We start from the raw sequence: 12,954 nt of genomic DNA on the forward strand, positions 1-12,954 counted from the left end.
GCAAAGGCCCCACAGCCAGCCCCATTCTCTTACCTTATTATGCTCCATTCAAGCTGTCCTCCATGGAAATGGTTTGGAAGATCCCTGGTATCCTCACCTGTCCCTTGGGACACTTTACCTCTTCCTCCTTTGCTAGGAGTGAACTCTTTTGAAATCCCAGGGCAGGGATGCCAGGGCCGTTAGGGAAAGCCAGGCATGTTTGAAATTTACCGGTCACGCCTTAGCACAGACTGGGTGAAGTCAAGGAAGGAAGGCTGTTCCCATTCACACTTACCTGAAGCTTTGGGGTTTTGATTGTTGTCTTATTTGTTTTTTTATTGGTGTTGTTTCCGAGATAGCCTTACTGTGTGTCGCAGGGTGGCCTTCACTCAGAGTCCTGCTCCTCCCTGCCTCCCAAGTGCTATCTATGATCAAAGGTGTGTACCACTGACATGGCTTTACCTAAAACTAATGCTGACAGATTTTGGAACTTTGTGCAGAAGAGGGCTTTACTGCCTTTACCTTCCCCAGTGCAGCCTTTGCTGGATACTGTTGACAGGTAACTAAACCTGTCTGCTTCAGCCCCCTCGTTTTCCATAGTCAGCACTTTGATTAAAGCAGTGCAGATTGTGAGAAGGTTATTTATGAAAGTGGATTTCTTTATAATAACGGGATTTAAAAGCTCAGGGATACCTCATTTAGATAAAAGCACGAATGTTGGATGATTACTTACATTCCCTTTAACAGACGTAAGTAAAGAGCAAGAATCTAGTTTGTGGGAACTCTGTGTCAGGTACCTCACAAGTCAGGCTTCTTCCTAAACTGCCTGAATAGCTGGCTTGTTTCAGGAATGGAAACCAATACAGAATAACTCCGTAGATGAGTCTGCACAGTGGGCAGCCATTGTTTCTCTTATCTCCTTCATGGTCACTCCCTGTGCTAGTATCAGATGAGCCACAGGATGTGTGATCTCCTACAGTACGTACCCCCTCACTTTTATCTGCCTACAACCCGGATTCCTTCAGGTGGTCAGCCTCTTGTGTGGATGCATAGTCATCTTAACACGGATTTGATCTTTCCTGTCTGACAGTTTCCCAGTAAGTTATTGATGGCAGACACAATACCCCTTTTATCATCAGGGCCCAGTGTTTGGGAAAGATTCTGTGTGATTTTTTCTTGATACAGAGAAAGAACACAGTTGACTTTAAGGATAATAATACACATGGCTGACTTGTGTGTAAAGAATAGAGAGCGGAACAAAGACACGGGTTTATAAAGGATGTGGGATTACCCTCAGGGAGGGTAGACCAAAGACACAGGTTTATAAAGGATGTGGGATTACCCTCAGGGAGGGTAGACCAAAGACACAGGTTTATAAAGGATGTGGGATTACCCTCAGGGAGGGTAGACCAAGTACATCTGCTAGTACCCCCGGGATGGGGTAGCCTAGGTTAGCCCAGAGAGAGTTCTCTGGAGACTCCTGTACCCAGAGAAGGCTGTGTTGCACAGACTAGGAGTTTGATGGCAGATGTCACTGATGAAGTTTATTGCCCTCTTTATCCTCTTAGAGGTGTTTTTATGTGATATCGTTTATTTGAGGGTGAGTAGACATGTGGGTTGCATGACAGGACATTACAGAGCTATTGCACTTGGATTTGAATATTTAAAAAACAAAACCATTGGGTAACAGTTTAAAGTGCAACTACATCACATGATGGCTAGTGAAAAGCTCAGGGCAGACAGAGTAGTAAATCAGGGAACCTGGCTTGCCAGGCTCAGCTCCTAGGTATGCTATGGCGATTAGATTATCATATGAAAGGTACTCAGGATTCTATCTGTCGCCCACAATGAAACACCAAGTACATCTGCTGTTGATTCAGGCCGGGTCTTCCTTACCAGCTGAGCCTCATTTTTCAGAAGGGAAGAAAACGAGAACAGTTCATACCAGCCAGAGATAAACAGGGGAAAGGAGGTGATTTCAGGCCTGTGCCAAGATTTGGAATAGTAGGAGTGTGTTCTGCAGTGCTGTGGGAATGCAAATCTGTAGCCTGTGCTTGGAATACTTTTCTACACTGCTTAGAGCACCATCCTCCCCACTGCCAGGACCCGCAGTGCATCTGAAGAGGCTCCCAGCAGAGATACACAAGGGAGTACACCGGGAGGCTCTGTGGGAAACCCATAGGCAAAAACAAGCTAAAGACTGCTGACCCAGGGGGGAGTAGATAAACAACCGGCAGCCAGATCATGCACAACAGTGTTTGAAAGCTGTGGGAGGAAGCAGTGTGTGCCTTATACAGCAGTGTGAATGATTCCCTTATACTGAATGAAAGAAGCCTGGCCCTAAATAATAGTTATTCTGACTCTTCTTTGCATAAAACTCAAGTAACTAGAATCCTCAGATTGTGTTGAAAATCGTGATGAGGACGATAGTAATTGCAAAATGAAGCAGCAGTTCTCAGAGCTGTTGGTTCCAGTTCTTGATCTGGGTGGTCTGTGACCAGCTGAGCCCCCCTCAATGACAGCCTCTAAGCTGAGTACTTCGGGTTCTCATTTTATGACTCACTTTGCTTTTGAGTAAAACATTCAAACATTTGATCAACTTGCAAATTAAGAGAGTTCGACCTGAACTGCCTTTTGAAACAGAACAACTCATTGTCCTCCAGTGTGGGACTGGGTAGTGATCTAAAGGGTTCTTAGTGAGCTATGAAAATTGAGCAAGGAAAATTCTTACAGGACTTTAGAGCCGAATGCGTTCAGGTCCGCCTCTGCATTGCTGGACCAGCAGCACCTTCCTATCTCTGTAGAACTGACAGCACTGGGCCTGCCTTTTGGGCCAGTCATTACTCAGACGGAGTACACGTGGAAGCATGAGTGGGTCCGTAACATCCATCCGTGGCAGCCATGCATTCATTCAGAAAGTATTCCTTGGATGCTTACTTATGACAAACAATGGGAATAAAGCACCTGTACTCAGGAGTACTCATGCATACTGGGCAGACAAGACCTGGTTTAAATACTGGGTATCAGTAAGAATTGGCTCTCCTGCTGGGTTGCTCTGTGTACAACACATGAAGGAAAACTAGCAAACAAAGGAGGGTATTTAAATATATTAAAACTGAAAAAAAGAAAAGAGGGAGAAAGGTGGGGGAGTAAAGAAAGGTACCGGTTCACCACATAGACAAAAATGAGAGACCGAACAGTGAACTCATACTCCTTTCTCAGCCTGTCATTCTCTAAATTACAGAATATAATGATCTGTGTGATTATTCCCTCTGCTGTCTCAGGGGTGGCCCCTGATTGCTATCAGTCCAGATGCACAGGAGCAAAGCCGATCTTGTGTCTAGTGGGTGCCCTAGGATACCGATCTGGCTTTCGTCCTCTGGAACCCGGTTTGAGCAGCTGTGAGCTACTGTTAAATCCTAAGCAAGGTGGCAGAGAGGCTGATGGTATCTTGGAACAAATCAGAGCTTGGGAAGATTGAAGGGCCAACGGGTCTGGGTGAAGCAGGTAGTAAATCCTAGTGAATTAGAGTCCAGAATGTAGTTCCCCCCACAACAACTAAGAGAGTTGCTTTCTTTCATGCAAGAATCTCAGGTGCCCGATGACGGAGGGTTTGGGTTGATTCTGTTCATCAAGTTTTCCAACCGTGCTGGACGCATCATACACATTCAGGATCAGAAGGGAAACCTGTACACATCCATGTAACAGCCCTAAAGAGGCTAAGGCGAAAGGAACACAAGCTTGAGGCCAGCCTGAGCTAAGTAGTGAGTGAGACCCTATACGAACAGTAGGCCTTAGCATGGCACCACTTTAATACACGCTCAGAGAGATTATCTCCCCTCTTTCCTGTCATTATGACATTTCTAGTTTAACAATTTTTTCCCATTTATACTCATACCTTCCCCTTGCTTGTAAGATTTCTAGTTTAACTGTGTCACTATTTCTTGGTTCTGTGTTTTGAGTACCTAGAAAATCGAACCAATGTTCCTCTACTTTTGTTCGGTACAAAGTCAGAAAAAAAAACCACTCTGTTAGTGGCTGGCAGGCATATCTCTAAAGACCGTATCATGGTCTGTACAGAACCACAGTTAATCTTGACCTTCAGTTCTTTATTTACATCATAGTGTTTGCAAAGTGGAAATGCAGACCTTGCATCTCACGCAAGACTTTAAGACTTTCACAGAAGTCAGATTTGGATAGCTTTGATTTTTTTTTTTTCTGACTCAGTGGTTCTAGAGTTAAAAGGGTAAAGTATTTAAACGAACAGCCTTCTTTATTGGGAAAGTACTGTGCCAAACACATTCACCTACTTCTCTTTCTTGGTTAATCTTACACAAACATTGGAAGTAGTGGGAGCTGTGTTTTGTTTCCCACTTTGCAAATGGGAAGGTTGAGGTTCTGAGAGGTTAGTGATAACTCCACAGGTATGCACTCCACCCAGTGCCACAGGTGGATTTGCTATCACATCTGCAAAGGCTGATGGGAACAGCTTCTTGAGTCCCTTCTTATAACCGCAAGGTCAAACAGTTGCCCATGTCATCCCAGGGTTAAAAGTGAGGTTTGATGCAGATGATGTGGGAGGGCTTTTACTTAGGGGTAGCAGTACTTCAGTGTGTGACAAGACCATCTTGCTCCTATGTTCACTGTCATTAAAGATACTGTTGAAGCCACATTGCCAAGGATATTGGTGCCCAGGTCCCAGCTACAATTAATTTGTCAAGTCTTTCTTTATTTGTTTTATAAACTCAGGATATTCATTGTAAACCTTAAATTTGTTCACACTGCATCTGTGTGGAAACTTCTCGCATTTTGAAATGGCCAGTTGTCACCCTAGTTAAAGCGAAGTATTCATAATATAATTATCTCCCTTTACAAAGATGCCACACCGAAGCAGCAGTTTTAATCACTCTCAATTTAAAATGGTTGTCCCAGGTTTAAATATTATGCTTGATTTTACTTGTGACAAAAATAAAGGTATGCCATGCTGTTTCTTCTGTCCTGGAAGATGGCTTCAGAGCAAGTGTTCTTGTTATCTGGACCTATGCCCGGTTGGGAGTGGTACCGGAAGGTTTTCTACCTGTGTCACAGCTCCTTCCCTAGCCTTTTGTCCACTCAGGGGTCACTGTCCAGGTGCTGTTTCTAAGCAGAAACCTCAGATGTGTGCTTAGTGAGGGAGCAAGCTTTCTAGGTGCCAAAGATCTCGTGAGTGCAGGCGACCAGTTCATCCTTGTATGTATTTGAGCAGTTTTTTGATAACACCTTTCTGGCATTCAGAAGTAGACTAGAACTCCAAAGTCCTCATTTGCAGAGCACAGAAGTCTGATACTTAGTGTTCACCAAAAGTGGTGTAAATGCGGTCTGAGTATCAAGATTTTTAGCATTTTAATAAGCTCTGTGCCTGCTTTCTTCTGTAGTGCTGTCTTGCTTCACATTCATCTCAACAAATATTTATTATATTGTCTGCTAATGGGTCATCGACTCCAGTCATTCAGCAGATGTTGCCACATTGCCTGCACAGTGTCAGGTGGGGGAATGGCAGGGTTTGCTCCCCGTTCACACTCTCTTCTGTATGTACTTGGTTATCACCTCTATTTCACCCCTTGTAGGGCCTCTTTCTTCTCTCTCATGATCTCCCGTTTAGTCCTGTGACCTATGTACACATATATAAAGACATTTGTATGCACAGACATGCATAATTTTAAACCTAGTTTTCACATGTAAGAGAACACGAACTCTCTTCCTGAATTCTGGCCTATTTTGTTTAACTTAATGACTAACGGGAGAGGAAAGAACTGGCTTGAGGATATAGAGGAGGGCAGTGGGATACCAATAAGAACAAAGTATGATGCAATGTGAACATGAAGATGGGTTGGGGGATGGGAGAGCAGGAGAGGATCAGTGAGAAGAGAGGAAAGACTGATCCTGCCTCCCAGGAACTTTGTAGACTAGAGAGCAAAACAGAGTCAGTAAAATAATTACAGGTGCCAAATATATGTGAGTTATCACAGATGATGTCAAATATGATGTGAAATGGGATATCAAATACAATATCCCAAAATGATAATTCAGTTTTCAAGCTAACAGCCGAGAAGGCTCCAGAGGAGAGAGCATACGCAGAGGGACCAGCAATGAGAAGCAGACTGCTTCCTGGACCACACAGGGGCCAGTTTGATCTGTATCTTGTAGGAGGCAGCAGAACAGTGGAAGTCGGGAAACAGCAAGCCTGGCTTTGCATTTTAGCTAGGGACTTCTGGAGGAATGTTCAGATGAAGACACACTAAAGAGCCAAGTACAGAGTCCGTGCGCTTTTCCTTTGAAAGACTCTAAATGATCTGAAAGATTCTAAAGGTTCTGATGAACCTAATTATGAGGGGCGGACCTCAGGTTTCATATTGGAATGCAGAGGGAGCCGTGTGTATGAAGTAGGTTGAGGACATAGAAACATTCACTGGCTGATTCACAAGGTGAACCATCCACCAGGAACAGCTACAGAGATGTGCTCATTATGTCAAATGCTGCCACAATGGATGTTTCGTATGGTTGAAATGTTGTAGCAGAACTGAAGCCACCCACTCGAACTTCAGCCTAGGACGCTGACTAGGCTAAGAGGCAGCAAGGGCAGAGAGAGGAGCCCGTGCAGACACCTGGTGAACTGGCTACCCCGGAGGCACAGAAGTGAGGCAGAGAAGTAGATGCCTACCTGTCATGTCGTGAAAGAGGACCATCTCCAAGGGGGAATGCAGAAGTGTGAGAAATAACACAACCATCTCTAGGGTAAAGAAATCCCTGTGCATCAGAGTAGTGCAGGTGCGGTGTAGTAAGCTCCTGTCTGACTGGAGTCCTGCAATCCTGCAACACACAGTAGCTTAGATGTGTGGGACCCAACCACGCTCTCTGCATCTTTTCTTTGCTGATTTATTATCCCACTCAATTGCATGTTAAATTGGAGCACATAATGTACCCATTCCTGGTTTGTTTGTTTGTTTGTTTGTTTGTTTGAATTCTACTCTACCTACTGAAATATCTGAAAAGGAACATTTTAGTCTAAAAGTACACAAGCAAGAAAAAAAATGAGCAACCAGTTGCTTTGTACACTGGAAGATAAAATTTTAAAAAGAGAGAGAAGACAAGAAGACAGCTAAGTTGTAATATTAAACTGTCAGACAAAACACAGAAAGGCTGGCACACTGGCCCATGCCTCTCTTCCCAGCACTTGGGAGGTAGAGCCAGGAGTTCAAGGTCACTAGATAGTGAGTTTCAGGCCAGCCTGTGCTACTTGAGATAGTCTCAGGAAAAGAAATAGGAGGAAATAATGTTTGCAGAGCTAATGAGGTCCTTCATTCCTCAGCCACCCTTGTTCACTTGCTGGCCCAGCATCCTCTGGTTAATGCTCAACCTTGTTCTCGGTCTGAGAACTCTTATCCCCAGCCTTTCAGGAAAACCAGTAGGAGAGCATGGGAGTCAGTTGGCTGGCTGTTCCTTATTCTGTCATGCTTGTCTTTATGTGCCCCACATTCCCATATGCTGTCCATTGAGCAGATATCAATGCTATGATTGGAAGAAGTACAAAATATACCCCTCATAGCCAAGTCCAATAATGAAATCACGAAAGAGTCGCAGATTCATATTGTGAAATAGAAAACATCTATGTTAGTAATTCAGCGAGCTACCAATTTCATCCTTAAACAGTATTGCAATAACCTGGCAGAATGATTGAGCAAGGATCAAATAGCTATAGAAATAAAATACTTCACTGCATAGCATTTTAGCTAAAATTTTAAGTCATTTATAATCTTAAATATATGTCAAAACTCTTGACTTGAACTACACATTCTTTCCAGACATGGAAAGAATCTATCTAACATGTTAGTGAAGAAGCCATAACCTGTGTAGTTTCCAATGACCTTCTTGCACACGTGGCTTTGTAGGTTTTCCTTCCTTTTCTATAGTATTGCCAGACAGGAATTTTTGCAGCAAAAGGTAATTGTGTTACCCAGAACCCAGATGTGCATTCCTTAATTTGTCGTCCTTGATTCATCTCCTGGCTTCTCATCATCTCATTCCTGCTCTTGGCTTCCCTGGATGCACAGGTCTGTTTCCCGTCCTCCATTGCTGAACATCTTCAGTCCGCTCTGAAGGATTTTAATGACCTTTCTTTGAAAAGGAAAAACTAGCTTTTCTGTACATTAACATTGAGCTTCCTTTCCCCCTTTTAGCTCATCTGGTCTGTCTCACCTCAGCGTCTACCTTTGACATGATGAATTGTAAGGTTTGTTTTCCTTGCTTGCCTGTTGCATTGTATGCGAGCACACCATTAGACATTGGAAGATCTCCACCCACGGAGCTAGCACAGTGCCAGCAACAGGTTAGGAGCTACAAGGAGAGTTCCAGCAATGATTAGCTGGGCTCCTGTTATTAGTTATTTCCAGCTTTAGCTTAGTCCCTGGTCAGAATTCATGTCACTGTTTTGCTATGTCTTTGATAATGAAAATCATCTCAGCATTTGTTTTATGGCTAGTTTGCATTGGCCATTGGAAGATCCAGGCCCAGTTAGTCATTTACTATTAACTCTGAAGAGCATCGTGGCTTGCTTTGTGTTACAGTTTTATTCCTTTTATATGACTTCCCCCCATTTTATATTCATTTCTTCCTTTGAGATAAAACATTCAAATGTATATGCTAATCATATATAATTTACATAAGCCTTAGTTCTGCAAATTGGTAGTATCCATTTATGTTGATATATGTTTTATAAAATCAAAAAAAATTTGAAACAATCTATTTAGATAATTGCGTTTTTTTCTAAATAAAATAAAATGAGTCTGTAAATACTTTTTAAAAGTAAATCCATAATGACCAAGTCAAGGTAGTTAGCGTTTTGATGTCCTTAAATACAACTGTTCCTGCAAAACATATACAGTTATTATAACTATTTCTTTTTAATTTAAAAAAATATTGAGGCTAAAGAGATGGTTCAGCAGTTATGAACATTTGCTTCTTTTGTAATGGACTGGAATTCTGTTACCCAAAATCATGTCAGACTGCCTGCACATGTCTGTAACTCCAGCTCCAAGCGATTGTGATGCCCTCTTCTGGCCTCCATGTGCACCTACATTCTCTCTCTCTCTCTCTCTCTCTCTCTCTCTCTCTCTCTCTCTCTCTCTCTTCTCTCTCTCTCTCTCTCTCTCTCTCTCTCTCTCTCTCTCTCACACACACACACACACACACACACACACACCAGCATACATAAATACATAAATAAAAATAAAATATCTTAAGAGATACGTACATAATGGACTCTGTGCTGTAAGTTCTTTGACTACGTGGTACATATCCCTGCTTCCAGGAATTGGGTGTATACTTAAATTCTCTGAGTACTTGATCCTGATCTTCCAAGACATTGCTCACAGACTATCTACATATTAAAATGTTTAAATTTGATGACTCCAAAGCCACTGTGCAATTACACTGGGAGCATAGAGCCAGTTGTAGGACAAGATACATTGCTTTTGTGGCCTAATTTACTAATGGAGAATGTGTTTGTTTCCATTTATTTAAAAATATTGTTTTCCTTGGCTGTTTTAAAGTTCACAGTCTTTTAGAAACAACAGTGAGAGGCCGAGGCAAGAGGATCTCTTCTGAGTTGGAGACCAACCTTGTCTACACAGAGCCCTGTCTCAAAATGAGTCAATCAGCATGGACTGTGACCTCCACGATGACGGGGTGGATTTCTCTTGTAGTTACCGTCTTTTCCTTGTTGAGTTATGAGTTCTTGATGTACTGGAGAGTAGACCAAATCACATGTGTCATCTATAAATATTTTCTCTCATGCAGTGGATTATCTTTTCGTCTCTTTTAAATAGTGTCCTTGAAAGTTAAAAGCTTTGAATGTTTCGGAACTTCCATTTTCCATATTCCTTAGCTCTGTGCTCTCGCTAGCCTATCAAAGGAATCACTGATCCAAGGTTAGGGGGATGTATTCATGCTTACTTTGTTCTCGGAGTTCTCTATCTGCTCACAAAAGATATGGTTGGTGCATGTCGTGTTGATGTTTGCATATGATGTGTGGTTGGTATTCAATCTTATCTTAGGTACGTGTCTCTCTGGAGGCGTCCCAGCATTATTTATTGAAAAGTCTCCAGCAAGTTATCTTGGTGCTTTAGTTGACAATTGAGTTGCATTTAAATATGAATAGTAATTTCTGACTTTCTTTTTCTGCGATCCTGTCAGTGTTGTATTTCTTTGGTTACTGCAACTATTCATCAAATCCATGGAGTGCGTTCTTTGATCCACTGGCATGAAGGTGGTTTTGTTTTGATTGGATGCATTGCTCCGTAGATGTTCTTTAGAAGTACATATTTACAGTGCCCTTTATGTATATCTAAATGTGACTGCTTTTCGTGTGTCTGCAAGTGACTGATGGCTTCTCACTTCTCTGATGGCTCTTGTTGCTGTCTGCTAAATGAGTATCTACTACTGGTAAACTGGTAAACCCTGTTTATCTGCAAACGTACTCTTTGTCCTGTTCATCAAGGAGAGCTTCATTGGATATCAAATACTGTACCCAGTGCAGGTCAGATGCCAAGAAGTCCCGCCCACCCACTAGCTCTTCTTGCCGAAGCCCCCATTTTCTTTGGAATGTGCTTTCTCGTTGTCTTCTAGGCTCTGACCCTCCTGATAGTCAGGTGCTCCTGTGTCATGAGGTGCGTGTGTTCGGGAGGTTCAGGGTTTGCCTCTGCACTTGTGGTTGTGCATCTCTCCTTTTTTCCCCCCTTTGGAAATGTTTAAGCTTCTTGGGTATGTAAAGTGTTTTCTTCAAATTGGGGAAGTTTTGAACTTGTTTCTGTGAATAGGTTTCGGCCCCTCCCCCTCCTCTTTCAGCATATCTCATTGTTCACAATCACACAGTTGGTGCCGCCCGTATTCTCTGATCCTAGGTTTTGTTCTCAGAGTATCTATCTGCAAGTTCAGTGACCGCTGTCTAGTGTGCCTGCTGATGAGACCAGTGAAGTTTCTGCTTTAATTACTGATTTTCAAGTCAAGCATTTACCTTGGCTTCTCTGTGTAGGACAGTCTCCACTTAGTGAGGTGATGCCCTCGGGCTTTATCCTAACGGTTTCTTTAGCCCCTTGTCTGTGTTCAGTGTCGGTTGGAGTTCTTGGCATAGCAGACTCCATGTCTCAGCTTCCTCAGAGACAATTTTTATTAGCAGCTATTTGTTCTTATAAAGACACCATATTTCTATGTTTCTTAAACATGTCTCAACTTCTTGTTTTAAACTAGACACAATATATTAATAATTCATCCGCTCTAGGAATCACATTCTTCAAGGATCTGTTATTTGTTTTTGTTTTATGTTTAGGGCTATTCAAAACAAATTCTGTGGAGTCTGTGAGCATCAGATGTTGTCTCTTCAGTCTCCCCCTCCCCCTCCCCCTCCCCCTCCCCCCTCCCCTCCTCCTCCTCCCCCTCCCCCCTCCCCTCCTCCTCCCCCTCCCCCCTCCCCCCTCCTCCCCCTCCCCCTTCCCCCTCCTCCCCCTCCCCCTTCTCCTCTTCTTCCACCTTCCTACCTGGGTTCCCCTGGGATTGTTCTGGGTATAATTGACACTCATACCTGACACCCGGCCGGCCACTTTGCTCCTAACTCTCCTTTTGAAGCCCATTTCCTCCTTGTGCTGGATCTCTTGAGGTCAGCCAAAAGAAACAGCTTTGGGCCTAGGTCTTTTCTGAGTCACAGGATGTGGCACTGAGGTGGGTGTGTCCCTCTAGATTCCCAGGAATATGTTGGCCTTTTATGCTTGTCAATAACCCATTTGCCCAGTACTTCTCCACAGTCTCTAGCAGCTAGTATCTGAAACAAGCAGCTCTAACTGTTTTCTTCAGCTAACCCCTCAGGAGGGAGCCTGTAGTAAGGAGAGGACCAAGTCAGGATGAAGAGGGATGAAGACCACTCACTGGGAAGCATCCCTGACAGGGGTTCCACTTGCCTCACTGCACTCCAGTGGCTTCCAGGCTGCTGCAAGTGAAAATACTACATTGCTCTGTTCTTCTCAAGATTTTGCCATGGTTTCTTTGTTGGTGTGTTTGCTTTTAAATAAATATTGATTGACTCTCTGCAGCTCTATGGTTATGTTCCAGTCCTAACAGTGGTGATCTTAATAATTGTTTTCGGTGCTAGCTTGGTTTTTTTTTTTTGTTTGTTTGTTTGTTTGTTTGGTTGGTTGGTTGGTTGGTTGGTTGGTTGGTTGGTTTGTTGGTTGGTTGGTTTGGGTTTTTCGGTGTTTTGTTTTGTTGGAGTTTCTTGGTCTGGGAGTTTTTTGCTCTGGACTTGTAATTGGACTGAAGCCACACGTGCGCTTCTCCTCACACCAAGGCCAGACTCAGTTTAACATCAACTAGTGCCTTGCAGTGACTGGAGGCAGAGTGCTCTTTCTTTCTACAGGATCTGCTGACTGTGTCTCCTTCTGGTGTGTTTCAGGACTATGACGATGGGTACAGTACAGCATATGATGACCAGAGCTACGACTCCTATGACAACAGCTACAGCACCCCAGCACAAAGGTAAGAGTCAGCCCATGCTGCAGGCCCTATGTCAGCTGGACCCAGGGCCCCTCCACTGAGAGGTGTGACAGTCAGCCAATGGGACTGATTTGACTTGCCGTTTGTTGTTTCTTCTGACTAGAGGATCCGCTTCCAAATAGCACGTGTTACCACAGGTGGATGCTGTCATTCCTCAGTATCCAGATATAAGAACTAAGTTTAATTTTATCTACTCTGAAAATTTGACGTAAGTGGTTAATATCATTTAAGGAAGGATAATGGCTTCAAAACAGGTAACCATTCAGTCCCCAAATTCCCAAATTCCATAGGAACTGTGAGCTTCCTGCCTTTCTAGCGTATGTAATGCCAGCACCTGGCTTGCTATTCACAGAACATTGCATCTTCTTAACAACAATGCTTCTGTCTCCCAGCAGC

General features: G+C 43.3%; 1 protein-coding gene across 4 annotated transcripts in view; it reads left to right on the forward strand.

The window, feature by feature from the left end:
• Khdrbs3 (KH RNA binding domain containing, signal transduction associated 3) overlaps window positions 1–12,954 on the forward strand; it is a 150,815-nt gene that overhangs the window by 94,068 nt on the left and 43,793 nt on the right. For all 4 annotated transcript variants that reach the window (XR_015624364.1, XR_015624365.1, NM_022249.2 and 1 more), the window contains exon 7: window positions 12,458–12,540. Coding sequence is in view for 2 of the 4 variants with exons in the window: in NM_022249.2 (NP_071585.2) it covers window positions 12,458–12,540 (83 nt within the window). In the remaining 2 variants the exon portion in view is untranslated. The remainder of the gene's footprint in view (window positions 1–12,457; window positions 12,541–12,954) is intronic.

The sequence above is a fragment of the Rattus norvegicus genome, chromosome 7 (assembly GCF_021556685.1).
Source record: "Rattus norvegicus strain SHRSP/BbbUtx chromosome 7, alternate assembly SHRSP_T2T, whole genome shotgun sequence".
In the NCBI taxonomy this organism is placed as follows: domain Eukaryota; kingdom Metazoa; phylum Chordata; class Mammalia; order Rodentia; family Muridae; genus Rattus; species Rattus norvegicus.